General features: G+C 33.5%; 1 protein-coding gene across 1 annotated transcript in view; it reads left to right on the top strand.

The window, feature by feature from the left end:
• Positions 1 to 274: 274 nt before the first annotated feature.
• The window catches only part of LOC142342606 (carbonic anhydrase 7-like), a 53612-nt gene continuing 33870 nt past the window's right edge, over positions 275 to 20016 (top strand). The window contains exons 1-3 of the mRNA XM_075393997.1: positions 275 to 540; positions 8033 to 8203; positions 9254 to 9411. Of these exons, the coding sequence (XP_075250112.1) occupies positions 462 to 540; positions 8033 to 8203; positions 9254 to 9411 (408 nt within the window). The 5' untranslated portion in view covers positions 275 to 461. The remainder of the gene's footprint in view (positions 541 to 8032; positions 8204 to 9253; positions 9412 to 20016) is intronic.

The raw sequence follows: 20016 nt of genomic DNA, 5'->3' as shown, positions 1-20016 counted from the left end.
CTTAGAAAAAATTCTAGTACCCTCGGGCGACTAAGGATTATGTTCTAATAACATTCCGATGCGCGATGACCACAATCAAACTTTAGTCACTTTTTGGTCGTAAATGCAATTATGTTTCAGTTAAAACTCGTTCACAGTTACGCTGCCTGTAAAGACTCCACAGAGAATAATGATTCAGTACTGATCTTTCTATTTGTACAATATCTTAACGTGATAACTTAATCATTGTTGGAGAAACGCCTGTTTAGTTAAATTCTTAAGATCCTGCCAAGCCCTTCCGTAACAGACCTGCTATCAAATAGAGTTATAATTGGATCAAAACTACTTAACTGGGCCGCCTTTTGACAAATATCCGACTCAGTTCTATGCTGCTATTATAACTATTAGAACCAGTTGGTCAATTTGAGCAACTCCAAAACCCGGTTTTATTGCAACCCTAAATTTGCTTGAAATCGATAGCCATGACGGGTCTGGTGAATTATTTGGTTTTGCTTACTCTCATGAACTTCGGAGACTCTTTGGCGGATTGGTCTTACAATGGTAAGAATAGTTTTCCTATTATTTGAAAAATTGAGCCCCGATTTTTTGTTCGGAGGAGAATTTTTTTTACAAGTGTGCAGTCTAAACCTGCACTGCTTTTGATAAGTGACCCAGGTCAATTATTATTGAAAAATTGTTAGTAGTTGGTCGCTTTGAACTCAATTTTGTCAGAATACTTTTGCATAAGAAAACTCAATTGTGAAAAATAAAAATAATCAAAAGGAAATTGGATTCGTTACGATGTCAGTGATTCAGTGCGCAGAAAGGAGGTCAAAATGCGGGGATTCATCTCAATATAAAACAAAATTTGTACATCAATTAAAAAAAACATTTAGAAACGGTTTCTTATGGGTAATGTTTTGAAGTAAAAACTTGGATAAGTTAAAATTTTCAAATGGACTCTCAGTTTGAATTATTTTCAGTTTTTCCCACCTTATAAGATCATTTTTGCAGAGTTCTAGGGGAATTATCTTCTTAGATTTTTTAAAATACATACTAAGTTCTCACTCTTAAATATAAGTGCAATTTTTTTTCAACAACTAATATGACAGATACATTAGAGGTTAACTGGAGAGTCAAACTAAGCTACTCAACTTTAAAAAAACTGTAGGTCCAGAGATATTTGATGAATAGTTTACGGAATTCTGCTTGAAGTTACGGAGAATTTCTGGTATTCGTCGAGAACCGCAAAGAAGTATGAGATATAAAGTCAAAATTTGAAGTGACTTCTGCAATATCACGTAACCTTGCATAAAGCAAGAAACGTGCACGTTTTAAAATAACCTAAGTTCATGGAGGTCAAACTTCTCGCTCAGCATATAGAAACTTCCTGCGTTTTAACTTCTGGCACTTCAGACTTTTGTTATTTGTAAGTGGGCATATGAATGTTTTAATGAGATATAAAACAGGCCGGAAAACTGTCAATCACTCAATTAAATGTTTCTCGACAACGAAGTAAAAAGGTTCACAAATTTTTATCAGTATTAGTAGCTCTTTTCCTATGGAGAAAGCTGTAGTAAGAAATAACTGGCTAAAAAAACAATTTATCGAGCTAAAAGCCATCATTAACTTTAACCAAAAGTCTTCAGAAAAGGAAAAAAACTTCAGAAGTGGAATAAAAACAAACACACAAATTAAAATCAGAAACTAAATCAAGTGAACTTTGAAAAAACATCTGCCTCAGCACTTCAAATGTGGAACCTTCGAAAAGTATGTTTAGGAGCACACAAAATTACAAGGGATATTGTTTTTGTTCCGACCCCTCTTGAGGGGGGGGAGGAACTATATACTCAACTGTGTTTTTTTTTTTGTTCAGTCAATTTTGGCCGATCGATATATTCATCGTAGAGAGTTGAGACTGGTATCATTAGAAAGCTTGTCCAGCGTAGAATATGGAACTAAAAGGATTTTTTTGACAGAGAGATATCGAGGTTTAAACTTTCGAGAAAATAGATTGAATTCCGTTGATATCAATCACCTTTTTTAGGAATTTTTGACTAAAATTTCGCCAATTTTGATAAAATTTAATAATTTTTCATGAAAATGTTGTTGATTTTACGTTTAAAGACATAATACATTGTCGGCTTTTTTCATTGAATTTTTTTTTGTCACAAATTCCGGCTAAAATTTCACAAAATTCAGATTTTTTCATCAAAAACAGCACGAAATAAGTTTCTTTAGTACACTCTGATTAAATTTGCTGGAAGTGCACACCCAAACACCACTAACACAATCTTTTTAGACTGAAAAGGTGGCTAAATTCATTTCAACTTCCGTTGAGAGTGCTCTGTAAATAAAACTTTGCCGTTTTTTGCTAACTTTATTCGTTGATTATTAAAAACGCAGCATTTACTTTTGATTTTTTAACAAAGAAAATATCTATATCAATGACATTCCAAAAATAAAATATTCCTAATGGACAATCAACATTAGCAGGACTAGTTCTGTACCAACCTTGGACCGTTACAATCCAAAAAAATTTTCGGATTGTCGTCAGTCGGTTTTTTATTTAAAAAAATTCGATCTTTCTTATATTGAATAAATAACAGAACATTTCATATCAAAACTCACTAGTGATGGGTCCTTTTGGCTTCCCAATTAGCTCGAAATTAATTTATCTAGTTGATTAATTGAAAGCTTTTTGTCGTTTTGAATTTTAAACTATTTGATTTTTAAATATAAAATGGCTTAATGAACTTTGCCTCCAATTTTCTCTTACTTTGGTCAAGTTGCAGCTTAGTGTCAGCAATCAAAGAGTGCTGCTTCCTTCTGCTGAATTCAAATTGAGTCTTTATTGCGGTTTTACGCCTTAAGTTATGGTGTTCTGGCTTTGATGCTACTAGATTTCAAAATTTCTTTTTAATTTTTAGTTTTTTGCCCATTTTTCATGTTTTCTAATTTTGTCAAATTATCACGTTATTGTCAGTTCAAGTATCACAATTTTCGCGCACAATTGATGATATTTAAATCCTTAAAGATATAGATTGTGGTTCTTTGCCGCTTCGACAATACTTTCTCGAAGAATTTAATTGAACTCTTTAATTTTGTCTTTAACTGTCATTTTTACTTTGTCTTTTTTAGTCGTATTTAGTTTCCTGTGCAATGACCCGGTTTGATTGGCTTTTCCTGGAAAAGTAGATGAGCCGATGTACTGATATTGGAAGATAGATAATGGCTTTCATGATTTTGAAAACAATTGTTTTCCCAAATGAAAAAAAAAAAAACATTTCAACTTCGCAATTTTGTTCCTTTTGTTGTCTGTTTGTTACCTGGTCTCGTTAATTAAAGGTTAAAAATGACATTATTTTTGTCAAGGGAAGTTGTCCAAAGGGACTGGTGTAACAAAATCTAATGTTTTTTATAGAATTCGTTATGAAATTTACTGGCCTCGACACGCGTTTTTCACAAAAAAAGTAAATTAATTTTTGATTTTTGTCATATTTGACGTTTTTTTTTTGTAGACGTAAGACATGTTCTGGATAGTTACAAGTCTCGAGGGCATCATTTGGAAGAATAAAAGAACCTCTTCATATTTTTCATTTTGTAATTAATGGCTTTCATGTCTTTGGAAAAAAATTTTCGATAAAAACAAGTGTTACATAATCTTGCTATTTTTCTTTTTGGTCTAATTGTTACCCAATTTCATTAATGAGAGGTCACATAATACATTTCAAGGCAAGTTGTCAAAAGGGATTGGTGTCACAAAATCTAATGCTTTAAGAGAATTCGTTATGACTTCACTGGCTTCCACACGGGTCTTTCACAAAAAAAGTAAATGAATTTTTGATTTGTGTCATATTTGACGTTCTTTTTGTAGACGTAAGACACATTCTGAATAATTGCAGTTCTCAAAGCCTTCCTTTGGAAGAATGAACGAAATTATTCAACTTTTTCATTTTGTAATTAATGGCTTCCATGTCTTTGGAAATAAATGTTTTTCGAAAAAAAACAAGTATTACATAATTTTGCATTTTTTTGTCTTATTGTTGCTTATTTTTATTAATGAGTGGCCGCATAAAACCTTACATTATCGGTGTTTAATGAGGGTGCAATCAAACATATTTTGGCGGCCAAAGTACGGCTTTACAGCTTCCAAAGCATTTTCTGGCAAGTTTTAATTGATTTTTTGATTGTTGTCTATCTGTTGTTCTTTTTTTTACTGCACAGAAAATTGAATACCAAGAGTTCTTAATTCTCTCCTATAGAAACGTTGGTAATTGTAAACCTATGAGTTTTTTAAATTGATTCGTAATGGTTTTCATTAGTTTGAAATTAATTGTTTTTTATTAAGATTCAGCGAACTTTCTAAATTTAAAGTTTCTGTTCTCTTTTGTCTAATTGTTACCAAGCTTTATTATGAACTGGTGAATAATAATCATTTTTTTCCTGGTGAATTACAAGTTCTTTTGTTCATTTTCAGTTTTATCTGACGCTATTTTGACTTTGTTAATAAGTTTTCTTTTTTAAAACGGTCAAAAAATTTTTGATGTAATTAATGTTTGTTGTTGTTGTTTGATTTTGCCGTTCGTCTTCGCTCGCTTTCTTAATATCGGCATATCTCATCAATCCAATGCATTATTTTTTACTCCACTGAGTTATTTGCTTTGGAGGCTATCTTTTCGTTCATACACCATTTTTTTTTGAAAAATACTTGAATTATTTGTGTTTTTCTATCTGTTCCTCATTTGGTAGACAGTTATGCCAAAATTGTGGATGAGCGGGGTCGTAACCTTATGTGCGATTGCACATTACCGAGCCGCCTTGTTTTTATTGTATACCTTAATCAATGAAACTTAATTTAAATCTTTGAAACGGGGGTACACCAATAAAAGTTCAAAACATTTAGTTATAAAACATAGAAGCTTCAAATTGTAAAAAATTTAATTTTTTTTTAAATTACTTGCTCGCACACGAAGTTTGTGGAAATTATATTAGTCCTGTCGGTGTTTTTAATGCGATTTCTCGCTTGAGCGATATTTCGTCTGACGCTTTTGACTTTTCGTCCTCAAAAACGGGATAAACAGGTAGCGCCCAAAGGCATTAAGTGCTCTTAGAGCCTTACAGCTCTGTTTCAGCTCAAACTGTTTTGGAGACTTATACTTATACTTAGGGTGGTTCTTAGAAGTTGAAGATACCCACCACTTTTGACCACCCTAATGCCCTGACACCCCCATAGCGCTGTTGCCCCCCCCCCCCACCCCAGTTTTGCCCCCCCCCCCCCCCCAATCAGCCCCCGATCATTCCCGAATTTTTTATCATTCTTAGGTGTCAAAGAACCTCCTCTAGGGTTTGATAATAAGTTACTGAGTTGCTTCTAGTGGTAATGGAATGTTTTCAACATTTTAACATCACGAATTATAACAGTTTTTTGACAAAATTTGCTATTTCTCCATGTTTTTTGACATTTTTCCCCTTATTCAGGTCTTCATAGACCCAGGGGCCAAAAAAATCTTAAGGTGTTTTATAATAAAATACAGACAAACCTATTAAGGCCAAGGAATAGTTTTTGAACTATTTAATGTGACAAATTTTAGCAATTTACTGAGTTGCTTCTAGTGAGTTGTTTCTAGTGGTAACGGAATGGTTTCAACATTTCAACATCACGAATTTTAGCAGTTTTTTGACAAAACGTGCTATTTTTCCATGTTTTTTGAAATTTTCCCCCTTATTCAGGCCTTTACAGACCCAGGGGCCAAAAAAATCTTAAGGGGTTTTATAATAAAATGCTGACAAACTTATTAAGGCCATGGAATAGTTTTTGAACTATTTAATGTGACAAATTTTAGCAATTTTTTGATAAAACTTGCTTTTTTCAAGTTTTTTTGAAATTTTTTGTCGTTTTTTTTACATTTTTTCAGTCTTAGGAGACAAGGAGTTTCCTGAAGGGTTTAAAAATAGGTTACTGAATAATTTCTAGATTAAATGGAATGTCTTGCAAGTTTTTAACAACACGAATTTTGGCATATTTTTGATATTTTTCGCCAACATTTTTTTCCAATTTTTTGATTTTTATAGTCATTATTCTAAATTTTTGAGCCTCAGGAGTCAAAAACACTCCCTTAGAGTTTGATAATAAGTAACTGGAAAATTTTTGTTGGTCATGGATCAATTTTCAACTTTTTAATATCACAAGTTTTAGCAATTTTGTAAAACAAAAATTTGCAATTTTAATCGTTTTTTGAAATTTTTTGTAATTTTTTTAGGTTTTTCTAGCCTAAAGGGCGATGGATCTTCCTTTAGTGTTTGATAATAAGTTACTGCATAAATTATAGATGTAATGGAATGCTCTTCAAGATTTTAATATCACGAATTTAAGCAGTTTTTTAAAATTTTGCAATTTTCATGTTTTTGATTTTTTTTCCGGCAATAGAGGCCCTGGAACCTCCTTCAAGGTTTGATAATAAGCTGCTGCATAGTTTCAAGAGTGTTATTGGGATGGTAATCAATTTTTTTTACTTCGGTTTTAGTAATATCTGGATAAAATTTAAATTTTTGGAATTTTTTTGTTTCAAGTGTATGGATCTTTATGAGCCTGTGAAACTATTTCAGGCTTGGAACAGGGATACTGGATAGTCTCTTGAGACATGGAAATTGTTTTCAAGATACTAATTTCTTGAATTTTAGCAAATTTTTTTATAGTTTGCTATTTTCAAACTTTTTCAATTTTTTTGTGCTTTTTTGAGTTCAACGACCGTTACTGGCCAACCAAATTTTTGAGACAAAAAATGATTTTGAACTTTTTTATTACGAAGTTGAAAACTTTTCTTAATTTTGCATTTTTCAGTTGTTTTCTATATGATTTGTTTATTGACAAGGTTAGAAAATTAGAAGTTGCAGTGTCGAATCCAATCATGGAAGATATTCCTGTCTCTTTCTCTCTCCATCGGTTAGGGTTCCTTTCCTTCTTTTTCCCATTCAGGTTTTATCTCTCTCTCTTTTTGTTGATGCTGCACATCAGTTGCTGTTATGTGGCGTAATGTCATCATCTCTGATCCTCATTACCAATGAGTTATAGTTGAAATGATTTTATCATAAATGATCTAACAGTCACTTTTTAGGAAACCATTGTTAATTGCCCTCAAAAACAATTTGTAGCAAATATATTAATCCTGTTTGTCTTTTATTCAATTTTTTTCTGGGCCGATTTTTCGTCTGACTCAGTTGACTTTTGTCTTCAGAAACGGGATAAAGAGGTAGCGCCCTGAGGCCAACCGCTCGCCGGTTATTTGAGAGCAATTCGCCCGACGTTAGTCGGTTATGTTTTATTGCTGTAATAAGATTTTGCTATTTTTTGCTAACGTTTGATAACGAAAAGTTTTAAATGGAAGAAAATAAAAATTAGAGGGGACGAGTTTTATATTTCAAATTACAAAAATTTGGAGTTCAGAATGAATGCAATGGCGACAGAAAAGCACAAAGAAAGATCAAAAACTTTCGATGATACAAAAATATCTTCTCGCAATTTTGAGCTTTGGAGCGCATAAGTTTCGATTGACTTTGACTGTACATAAGTCCGAACTTCATACAAAACTCCGAATTTGGAAAAATTTGTCTGGCATTGTCTAGACATACCAACTCAGGTCTGCCGCCTGAATATGGGTGAAACAATGGGTCTTTCCCATTATAACCCCCACCCCACCAGCTTAGTGATCAGATAACCTAAAGACCCCAATCATGGTAAGTATAGCATAATGAGGAGGGGCTATAATTTCATGAGGGGGGCTATAATGGGAACGAACCGAGAACCGAAATAATAAAAAGTGGCAAGAGTTTCTCTGACCCTTAAAAGTGATATAGTATAGTCCCAATCTTTTAAATTTTCCTCACAACAATCTGGTTCTATCGTGTGTTTCTATCGCAATTGTAAGAAGTCAAAAAATACGCGCCGCTTTCTCCGCCATGCTCACATGTCAACTTTGTCTCGGATGGTCTGAGGTGATTTTGGTCTGTAATTTTGACCTGAGTTTTATAGAGTCACCTTAAAATTATTTAGAGGTCAACAAATGGAAAAATGAATATCCAGATTGTGGTGGAGGAAAGCAGAGTCCAATCAACATCGTGACGTCATCAGCATTAGCCGATTCATCTTTGGTTCCTTTCCAATTTGCACCCGCGTTCACAGAGCCGATTGCCCAGGCTGCTTTAACTAACACCGGCAACTCATGTAAGATATGTTTTTTTAGTTGCCCTCGAACAAAGTTTGAAGCAATTATTGTAAACAAGTGTGTCTCTCGGTTTTATGCAAAATTTTAGCTTGACTGCTTTCTTCTAGAATATTCTGTCGATTTCACTTTTTGACTTCTTCAAGCTTAACTTTTTAATTTTTTTCTGAGTGATTGAATTGCGCGCATTCAGAGATTAAGTTCACTTTCGTTTTAATTTTATAGAACTAACTATAAGAATATAAACGTGAATTGCGTGCCATAATTGAGAACTTACACAAACGTATAGCCCCCTCCCCCCCCCCCCCAAGCATGGTATTTACAACATAATTCGGGGCTATAATTTTGTGGGGGTGGGGGCTATAATGGGAAAGACCCAAACAAACATTAAAAACTAAAATGAATAAATTTTTCCGGATCTTTTCCGTTTGTGCCCCCAATGCGTTATGCAACTCCCCTCCCATTACTGAACCAAAATGAATACTCCCCTGCCTACCATTCCAAAGTGAATCATTATATAAAAATACGACACGTGCGTTTAGGGAGTGCAAATAATATGCACCCAGTAAGTGGGGGGGGGGGCACAAACGGAAAAGATACGTTTTTGAAAACACGTAAAAATACAATTCTAATGGAACTGTAAATCAATAAGTACTTTGCAATCTCAGCTTAGACGTTTGTTTGTATAAAAAAATCTGTATACAAAAAAAATTACTGATCACAACTAATATCACATTTTAATCGAGAGCGTGAAAACGAAAAAGGTCATATCTTTTTTAATAACATTATATTAAAATAGATCTGACCGTTTTTCGTTTTCACGCTCTCGATTAAACTGTGATATTAGTTGTGATCAATAAATTATTTTGTATACAGGTTTTTTTATACAAACCAACGTCTCAGCTCAGATTGCTCAGTACTTATGGAATTACGGCATGTCTGGTTGAGAATCGAGACAACGTGCAAAAACTAGTTATACGTCCAGATCAAAAAGAGTAAAACTATATTACCTTGATTTGATTTAAGAGTCCTCAGATTGAAGTTGTTGATAGATCAAATAGATGACCCGCAAGGTACTCGGACAGTGTCAGGTGGAGGATTGCCTGTGACGTCACAGTTCACTCTAAAGCAGTTCCATCTCCACTTGGGATCCAAAGATAGCAGAGTGGGGTCAGAACACCAGATTGACAATAAACAGTATCCCGGAGAGGTACGGCAAAAATAGGACAGATATTTAGGTCTAGAAGTTCAAAAATATTTCCTCACACTGTGAACATATTTTTGTTTCCATTACCATGAGTGAATATACTCGGTTTTGGGAAAAAACCCACGGAAAATTCCACTTCATTCTAGGAAGGAAATAAACCGCCCTCACGACTTATAACGAGCTGTGCGTTTACCGAGTTCGGCCATACGCCTCGCGAGCCATGGCAATGTATTAGCGGCCCGTGGGAAATTGATATGAAACTATCAGAATCAAATTATCACGACCAAAATTCAAAAATTTAAAAAGGGGGTTTTATTTCCATGAGGGTTAATGTCCGTGGGGGTTTTATTTCCGTGGAGGCTAATTTTCTTGGTGTTTTATTTGCTACCTAAAGTCGTGTGGGTTTTTTTCCGTGGGAGTTTATTTCCGTTTGTTTTTTTTTTTCGGTTGGGGTATAATTCCGTGGGGGTTTATTTCCGTGGGGGTTAATTTCCTTGGGGGTTTATTTGCTACCTAAAATCACGTGCGTTTTTTTCCGTGGGCTTTATTTGCTAGACCCATATATACTCATTAGAAAAAAAACATGTGTGAACAAACAAATTAATGCTTGTTTTAGCTCTGATAATGGGTTTTTCTTAGACCTGACAAGAGGTCAAACTAGCCTACATTTAATAAATGTTATCGCACGGAATTGAACACCTAGACGCTAAACATCAACGGGGGTTGGGGTAAAACATTCTATAATATACTTCAATAGTCATCTAGCATGCAGTTTACAGTTTGGGTCTCAGACTAAAATGATTTTATGATCAGACTACATGCATTAACACACTTGCATGTAAAATGGCCTCTTAAGACTTTTCATGATTTTAATACGAATGCTTGCAAGTGTGTGTTCTTGTTTGTTTTTTTTTGGATATGGGAGCTGAGAGCATTTTGCACCATTACATTTCACTATGAGGGTCAAAACGACACATTTAGGAGGCGAATAGATTTACTCGGATTTGTAAAAGTATTCCATTTTACAACATTATTACATTTGAGAGAGCATTAAAAATTGGACATCCCATTTTAAGAGGTAATTTTGAAGCCATTATGGTAATTCTGGTATCCCTAAATAAGCCAGTTAAACCCTGATAACGTTGCGCAATGAAAACGCCCAAAGCAAGAATTTTTGTATAAAAATCTAAAAATAGACGAGTTCTTTAGATCTGAAAAAAAAAGGAAAAATTGTCTTTTTTAGAGCAAAATAAACTTAATTTTAGGCATTAACTGACTTAAGACACCTGGTACTTTTGTCATGCTTATTATTAGCCGCCATCAGCCTCAGGTGCTCTCCTTTTTTACGAATCAGAGAAACTTTATTACAGAAATGTCTTTTTTTACGACTCAATGAGGAGTATTGGGGAGCGGAGCTATCCTTAGATTAATAATTTTTTGGAGTGTATTTAAAACAGGATGTAAAAGTCAATGCCGCTTGTGAAACATAAGTGTGTAGGTCAAACGGCTGAACGAATTGAGTAGCAAGAAGAGAGTTGTTGATCATACCGAATTTTCACATCGCATTTTTTACGCATTTTTTTACACTGCATTTTTTTCGAGAGAGAGCAAGAAAAGTAGGTATAAAAAAACAAATCGTTAAGCCAGCAAAATGTTTTTGATCACGTGCGTCGCTATACTTAACGTTTTTACGTAGCGTTTTTGCAGTTTTTAAACAATACTTACAAGAAAACCCATATCTGGTAGCCGCTTTTGTCCATCTAAATTATATATAAGATTTTAGATTCAATATTGAACTGTTTTTGTTATTTCGCGATTTTAAAATTTGGACGTTTTTTAGCAGTTTTTGTGTTCTTTTTCAAGTTTTTTTTTTTCTGGTGTACTGTTAATTGGTTTAAATTAGTCTTCGTGTTAAATTTATTGGATTTGTGATCTTGTGATCTTTTCATATATATATATATATATATATATATATATATATATATATATATACATATATACATATATATATATTATATATATATATATATATATATATATATATATATATATATATATATATATATATATATATATTGGTGCTACTGAGTTTATTTTAGTCGTGATATATAAGCTAAATTCAGTCAATATTAGGCTCTCTTTCCATATTTGAAGTTTTTTCGCTTAATTTTGCTTTTCAGACTTTAAGAAACGTTTTGCTGTTCAACTGTCTATATAATTTTTGTCTCAGTGAAAACTGGAACTGTTTTCAATTGAAAAATAATAAAATTTGATTGGCTAGATTTTCAACGAATTGGCAGTTTTTTGTAGTATTGTTTTTACGTCCACTTTTGAAGTGTTTTCCAGAGCTTGTAGTTGTTTGCTGATGAACAAACAAAAATGACTTCTTAAGAGCACGGAGATGAACTGTTGACTTTTGTCGCTTTTGGAGATTTTCATAAGATGTTATTGGACTTTTAAAATTTCAGAAATAACTTAGCGTTTCACAAATATATTTGACGTTTATCTGTCTGAGTAATTTTGTCCCAGTGGAGCCGTTTTCACGTAACAAATATTAAGATTTGATTGACTAGATATTTAACAAATTTGCAGTTTTTTTGTAGTTTTCTTTTTTGTTCAAGTTTGAAGTGTTTTCCATTTGTTGTGGTTGTCTGTTGATGAACAAACAGAAACAATTTCTTATGAGCACGGCGATGAACTGTTGATTTTTGTCGGTTTTATGAGTTTGTTATAAAAAGTTTTTAGACTTTAAGAACTTCTAATATAATTAAGCCTTTCAGAAATGATTTTGATTTTCACCTGACTAATTAAATTGGTCTCAGTGGAACTGTTACCACGTGAAAAAAATAAATCTTCAGTGATTAGATATTTGAAAAATTTACAGTTTTTTGTAGTATTTTTTCGTTCAAGTTTGACGTGTTTTCCAATGCTCGTGGTTGTCTGTTGATGAACATACAGAAACATTTTCTTAAGAGCACGGAGATTAAATGTTGACGTTTGTCAGCTATTTGAGATTGTCATAAGAAGTTACCAGATTTTTAGAATTGGTTCTTCAATTTTCGCTTTTCTTCGTCTTTTTCGTTTTTCAGGACGTTAGCGGTCGGCTAAGTCGTAAGTTAGTCTTTAGATCGAGTCGATTTCGGATTCTACTCGCTAACATTTTTTCAACATGTTCGATAGAGTGAAATTTGAAACATGAAATGAAACACGTGAAAAATTCTGGAGTACTATGGCTGCCGAACAAAATTTATGAATGGAGTGAAGTGGAATGGTTTATTCATACCACTGTTTCCAAGAGAGCGAGAAACTGAAATCTGAAACAAAATTGCTATGATCCTTTTTTCGTTACCGATTTTTTAAAGTAGTTATTTTTTATGTTCTGAGAAATGATCGAGATAATGTAATAGTTTTAGTGTATTTCTGATAGTGATTTGAAGATTTCCGTTAACAAACTTGAGATTTACGTTTTTTTTCAGATTTGTCAGCTATTCGGCTGATTTTTCGAATGATGTTAGCCAAATTTTGCCTAGTGTTTACCTTCACTGCCTTATTTAGTATTTGAGAAGATGCTAATTATTAAAGGCGCTTTTAAAAAAGACAAGTGAAAACATTTTAATTTATATAAAAACAACTTTTTGTTGCAAAATATAACAAAGTAATTCTTAATATTAAGAATACCTTTTTTCTTAACTTTTTCTTTAATATTTTTACCTCTTTTTGTTAAACTTTTGCAGTTTTTTATTCTATAATACTAGACAAGTTCCTCAGGTTTCACTGTTTTCATTGAAAAATACAGTTGTCAAGGAATTTTTTAGATAAATTCCTCTAATTGTCTTTCCTAGAAGAATTTGGTGACATAAGTTAATTTTAACAGCGCAAATAAAAAAAGTGCCGCAAATTTTTGTGTTCCACGTTGTCAAAAATTTCACAATACAGTAAAGTACAGAGAATTCAATCTGAAAATCATCAATTCTTTTTTGGTATTCTTCTTAGAAGAATAAAAGCACTATCCAACGACGGCAAAGTCATTAAAGTGCCATTGGAGATACAAATTGATTTTTAGAAAAAAATATCCCTGTAGATTTATGGTCTCTTTATTACTTGCTCTATGTCTATGTTGAAGCTGTAGAAACACAAAGGTATTAGCAATACTTTCGCTTATTCGCGTTTCAAGATTCTCAGCCTTACTTTTTAAGGGTAGCAAAAGAAATCAAAGTTTGAAACAGGAATTGAAAAGCGTGAAAATTTCCGGAGTGCTATGGGTGCTGAACAAAATCAATGAGTGGAACGAAAAAGGAATGGTTTTTTCTTCAAATCAATTTTTTTAACGAGTGACTTTTTAAAACAGTTTCTTTGGTTATTTTTCTGTTCAGAGAATTGATGATGCTATTGTAATTTTGTAGGGTACTTCTGATAGCGATTTGAAGGTTTCTGGTGTCTAATATGAGGTTTCCGTTAATTTGCAGATTTGTCACCTACTTTGATTTTTCAACCTATTTTATCAATATTTCGCCTATTTCTTGGTTTTACTGCCCTATTTAGAATTTGAAAAGATGCTAATTACAAACGGAGATTTTATAAAAACAAACGAATACATTTTTATTTCTGTAAATACAAGTCTTTAGTTGCAAAATATGACAAAAAAGTTTTGCAATTTTAAAAATTTTTTTCTGAAGTTTTTTCTCTGTATTTGTACCTATTTTTTTAAAGAAATTTGTGCAATTCTTCATTTTCTATAATTTTAGACAATATTCTTAGGCCATTATGATATTAACTTGAAGAAATGAATCTCCAAATTTTTGCAACCCTCGAAAATTGAGTCTGAGTACCTTGAAACTCGAATAAGCGAATTTTTAGGTGTGCCAAAATTTCTGGTCACCTTCTAATATTTATGGGGCACCAGTGGTTAGAAACAATATAAAGAGACTTATTATTTTTTGAAACCATAATCATTTAGTCAGAAAAAAAATTGGTCGATTTTCAAATGTTTAACATAACGCCACATTCTATACAAAAATATACCGCTGATACAGAAGTGTTCAATTATCTTCAAGAAATATCCATTTGTATTGCAACTGCAGGTGAATGGAGAAATCTGTAGGTGCACTTATGTTGAGTTTTCCGTCCCATTTTGAAAGAGAACAACAAAGTTGCCGCGGGAAGTTGGGAAAAATTTCAAAAGTTTCAAATTCATCCATTTAAAAATGGATAAATAGGCTCAAGAATAGACTCAAGATAAATAGGCTCAGATGGTCACCTAAAATGCCATAGTGATCACTAACACGACTTGGTGCGCCGAGGAATCAACGAGAAAGACATGCAGGCAGCTTGCAACTAAAACAATTGATGGCGAATTTTCTACTGAGACAGGGATTCACCAGATGAAGGAACAATCTTTGTCAAAAACATAGTCATTATTTGGTCTAGCACGCAATTGTTAAGTAAAAAAGCAGGCCACAGTTGCTCAATTTTCATGAAAAGCAATGAACCAGCGAACGGCGGCAGCAGTTCAGAGAATATTATAAACAAAACAATTCCTTACCGCTCCTGGCATTCAATACAAGCACCCAATATCAATTGGCGAGAACAACCAGAGTTGTATTGAGCTTTTCCACAAGCCAGTCATGCACAAGGGGAGCAACCACATTGAGAAAAAAGCATTCGAGAATGACAAGATGGGACAAACTCCAACTACTATGCTTCCTCGTACAAAATATCATCGGACATAATCGCGGAATTTTTGCCCGTCTAAAAAATGGAGTAATTCCCAGAAGTTTAGATGTAAAAACATTCTTCGCAATCAGTTCAATTCGGAAAAGGAGTGTTAGAATAGGAGATCGAGACTTATACCTACGATAAATGTAAAGTTTGCATCAGACGGAGTAAAATCAAAGTAACAAAATTATTAAAATTAACAAACCTAGGCTCAGCTAAAAGGATGAAAATTTGGTTCATGCGTTCTGGTTTAGATAATTATTAATTGCTCTCAAACGAATTTTGTAGCAATTATATTTGTCCTGCCGGTCTTTTCTTTATGCGATTTTTCGCTTGTTCTACGGGATAAGCAGGTGGCACCTAGCGCGAAATAAGTGCTCTTAGAGCCTTTCAGCTCTGTTTCAGCTCAATATGTTCTGGAAACTTATACTTATGGTGTGAAGGATGGTTCTTAGAGTTTGAAGACCCCAACTGTTGACCCTTTCAATATTGTCGCACCCCTCCCCGTGACGTTGGCCCCCACCCCACTGTCAGCCCCTCCTCAGCCTTCCAGTTGATTATGGGTATTTGCATAATTTCTAATTGCAATGGAATGGTTTCAACATTTTTAAATTACAAAAATAAGCATAATTTATAGACATAAGTTCAATTTTCTTTAAAATTTTTGACATTTATTTTTGTTTATTCAAGTCTCTCCAGGCTGAGAGACCAAAAAAGCTCCCCTAGTTTTTGATAATAAGTTACTAAATTATGAATAGCTTTCATTTTTTTTATATCATCATATTAGAAACTTTTTGATAAAACTTGTACTTTTTTCAATTTTTCGAAAGTTTTTGTCGTTCTTTAGGTTTGCCTAGCCTCAAGAGCCAAAATACCTCCTCTGAGGGTTGATAAGATGTTACTGCATAGGTTCTAGATGTGATGGAATCTTTTTCAACATTTCAATATCACGAATTTAGGCAACTTTAAAAAAAAATGCATTCCCTTTCAATTTATTTAAATCTTTTTGATAAATCTTTTTTAAATTGGCGGAGCCTGTGAACCAGTGGCATCTTTCAAGGTTTAATAATAAGCTGCTGCATAGTTTCTGGAGTTAATGCAATTGTTATCAATATTTAGTGACTCAAGTGTTAGCAGTTTTTTCGATAATTTTTTTTTCTAATTTTTGGAAAATTGTTATCGTGTTTCAAGTTTATGGATCATTATGAGCCAGTGAAACTATTTAAAACTTGAATAAGGGATACTGTATAGTTTCTTGAGAGAATGAAATGGTTTTCAAGATATTAATATCTTGAATTTTAATAAAAATTTGTTAGAATTTGAAATTGTTTTGATAATGTTTAAATTTTCTGAGTTTAAACATCATTAGTGGCCGACAAAGTCTTGCAGATGAGTCACATGAATGAAATCCAGAAACTGAAAATTATTTTGAACATTATTTTGCACTGCGGAACTTTTAGGAAAATTTTTTTCTAAACCTTGATTTTATCAATTTTTCTATTTGATTTAATTACTAACAAGGCTAGAAAACTAAAGTTTCATAGTCGAATCCCATCAACAAAATTGTCCTGAGCTCTCTCTCTCTCTCTCTCTCTCTGGTTGGGTTTGCTCTCCTTCTCTTTGTCGTTTACGTTTCATCTCTCGCACACTCTCTCTCTCTCTCTCTCTCTTTCTCTCTCTCTCTCTCTCTCTCTCTCTCTCTCTCTCTCTCCTTAACGCTTTTTGCTGATGCCGAACTTCCGCTGCTGTTATGTGACGTGATGTCATCATCTTTTATTCTCAATAACGTTGAATTATAACGGAAAAGTGTTATCATAAATGACTTAACTAGCTCTTAAGGAAAAAAGAAAATGTTAATTGCTCTCAAAACGAAATTCGTATTATTTATATTAATCCTGTTGGTCTCTCCTATGCGATTTTTTGATTGAACGAAATTTCGTCTGACCAATTCGACTTTTCTTCTTCGGTTACGGGATAAAGAAGTAGCGTGGGCATTAATTTCTCTTAGAGCCAATAGTTAGGCTTTAAATTTCAGCTCACTAGTCTCCAAGAATGCGATTCACAGAAACTGTTTTGGAGAGTTTTACTTAGGGTGTGAATGGCGGTTCTTAGAAACTGATCGCACACACCACCCTCACATCAATCCACCCAAATCCATTGTTAAACCCCACGCAGTGCACCCCTTTTGCGCTCAACTCACGCCCATCCAATTAAGCTAAAGCGAGCCTCAATTAACTGTGGCTAGCTACTGACGGAGCCAACGGCTCGCAATTCGTTTATCGGTTATGCTAAATAATTATAAATTATCCGATGTTGAACTTTTGCATCCCCATCTTAGGTGCTTTTATGGTCAATACACATCAGAAAATGGTCAGATTCGGAAAACTTCTAACAATCCTACACCATGAAAGTTCGGACTTAGGACGCCCACTATAAATCATAGTGCTGTGATTAGATTTCTATCTTGACTTTTCTCATTGATAATGGTAGACATATATGTGCAATTGTTTAGCCTTTTCCTTCTCAAGAATCCAAAACACCATCTTGATCAATTAATCAGATCTCTCCTGTAAAGCTTTAAATTCTACTGTAAAGATCATTGTACTATTCCCTCTTTCTCGAATAATAATTTTTCTAACTTAATAAAAACACTGGCGGCGACAGTTTCTTTGCCATAGGAGAGACAGAGCGACAGAAAAAGGCAGGTTGAAAAGAAGCGTATCCTGAGAGTAGACAAAAAATTTATTTTGAATACTGAAAATATTTGAAATCTAATGGAAAAGTTTGGTTTTAACAAACTGTTTTTTTTCGAATTAAAAAAAATAGTTAGTGGTAAACTGGTAGTTGACTGCCGATTGCTCTGAGACAAGCTTTGCAACAATTACGTTCTTTTGGTGTTTTATATGATGTGTTTTCTTCTTTGGCCAATAATAGCATCTCAACGACTATCCCCTAACAGCTCTCTTTTTCCCACTATTCAAAAAAATTGAATTTTATTGGAGCGCAGCTTTTTCAAACGATTTTTAAAGAATTATTCGTTTTTTCAAAACTTTTGGAGTTAAATTGAAACGATGGTTCCAGTGAAGCAGAAACAGTAAGCGAAGGGGAAAAGTGAGTGGCATTGCGTCGCAAAATTTTTTCACTCTAATTTTAAAGCAGTTTTGAGAAAGTTGTGGACGAACAAAAAATTGATTTCTTGCAAGTGGATTTTGTTTCACATGCTGCCATTCGAATTGCATGTTTACACTTTTTTTCTATTGTTTTGATCGTTTTTTTTTTCAACTGATTTACGCAGTCTATTAATAGTCCATTCTTGGTCTATTTTTTCACTCAAGCAGAATCCATTAAATTGTATGTATGGAAATTATTGAAAATTACATAATTGACAATTTTCACGTTTCACTCCTCATTTACCTCACAAAGCTGTTCAACAGAATGGATTAAAAAATTTTCAACCGTGGTATTAGGCAATGTCATGAATACAGGCAAGCTGAAAAAAAACCAAAACCAAAAAACGAGTGAATCGTTACAGCCTGTTCTTTAGGCCAATAAGGAATAGCGAATTAGGCTACCAAAGTCCATTAGAACAATTGCTAGCTGCTATTAGTAAAAAAATAATGGCCTTCAGTATAGAAATTGAATTGAGTGCTGAATTGGGTCAACGGCTGATTTTGCTGACTTGTTTTCATAATATCAATTATTTGTACAATAGTTTTTTTTACAAGCCACTTCTACATCAAAAATTGAATGAGCAGGTGAGGTTTTGAAGGCATTAATTCGCTGAACATTTCACTCATAGCTTTACTAGACCCTAAAAGTACAAATCTGAGGATACAAAAAAAAGATAATTCAAGAGAGGCAGTTTTTGTGATATAGAACCCCCTCCCCCTTCCAACTAAACACACACGCGCTCACACGATAGGAACAAAAGTGCAATTGTGGAGACAAAAGATTCAGAACAACCAGTAAACAAAATCAAATGAATTTCTCACATTTTTTGACCAATTTTTGACATTTTACGAACAATTATGAGATTTTTGACATTTTTCAGACCAAATGTTGACGTTTTTTAGTCTTATTCTGACGTTTTTGCAGCTCATTTTAGACGTTTTTTGGACCGAATTTTGAAAAATTTTGGACCTTTGTTGACGTTTTTCCTAAGAGTTTTGATATTTTTCGGGCCTAATTTTGACGCTTAAGGAACTTACTTTTCTATTTTTCCGAACAATTTTGACGTTTTTTCGAACAATTCCGACGTCTTCGGGACTTATTTTTTACGTTGTCGGACCAATTTTAATGATTAATGGACATAAGTTTAAAGTTTTTGACGTTTTCGGTCCACTTTTGACGTTGTTGCAACCTATTTTTGGGAACCATTTTTGACATTTTCAGACGACGTTTTGAAAATTTATGGACCTATGTCTGACGTGTTCGGACCCATTTTTGACGCTTTAGCAAACTATGTTTGACGTTTTTTGGACCTATTTTTGAAAATGTTGCAACCAATTTTTGACGTTTTTTGGGCCCACTTTTGACCCTAATTCGATCAAATTTTAAATATTTTTGCAGACCGACTTCTGATGAAATTTTTGACATTGTTGCAAACTATTTTTGACGCTTTTTGGTTTAATTTTTGACGTTGTTGCAAACTATTTTCAATGTTTCTCGAACCTGTTTATTGATGTATTTTTGGATTTATTTCTGGCGTTCTTCGTACCAAATTTGACGTTTAACGGACCTATTTTTATGGCTTGTTTATGAGAGAATGAGATAAAACTGATGAATTTTCTTTGACCCACTGAAATCTAATTGATGGATTTTTTTTATGACCCAGTGAAATCTCATGGATTTTCTATGACCAATTAAATTCCCATCGATGGATCTTTTTTGACC

Source organism: Convolutriloba macropyga, chromosome 7, assembly GCF_964194025.1.
Source record: "Convolutriloba macropyga chromosome 7, txConMacr16.3, whole genome shotgun sequence".
Lineage (NCBI taxonomy): Eukaryota > Metazoa > Xenacoelomorpha > Acoela > Convolutidae > Convolutriloba > Convolutriloba macropyga.
The sequence above is the reverse complement of the archived record's forward strand: the minus strand, read 5'-3'. Positions and strand labels throughout refer to the sequence as shown.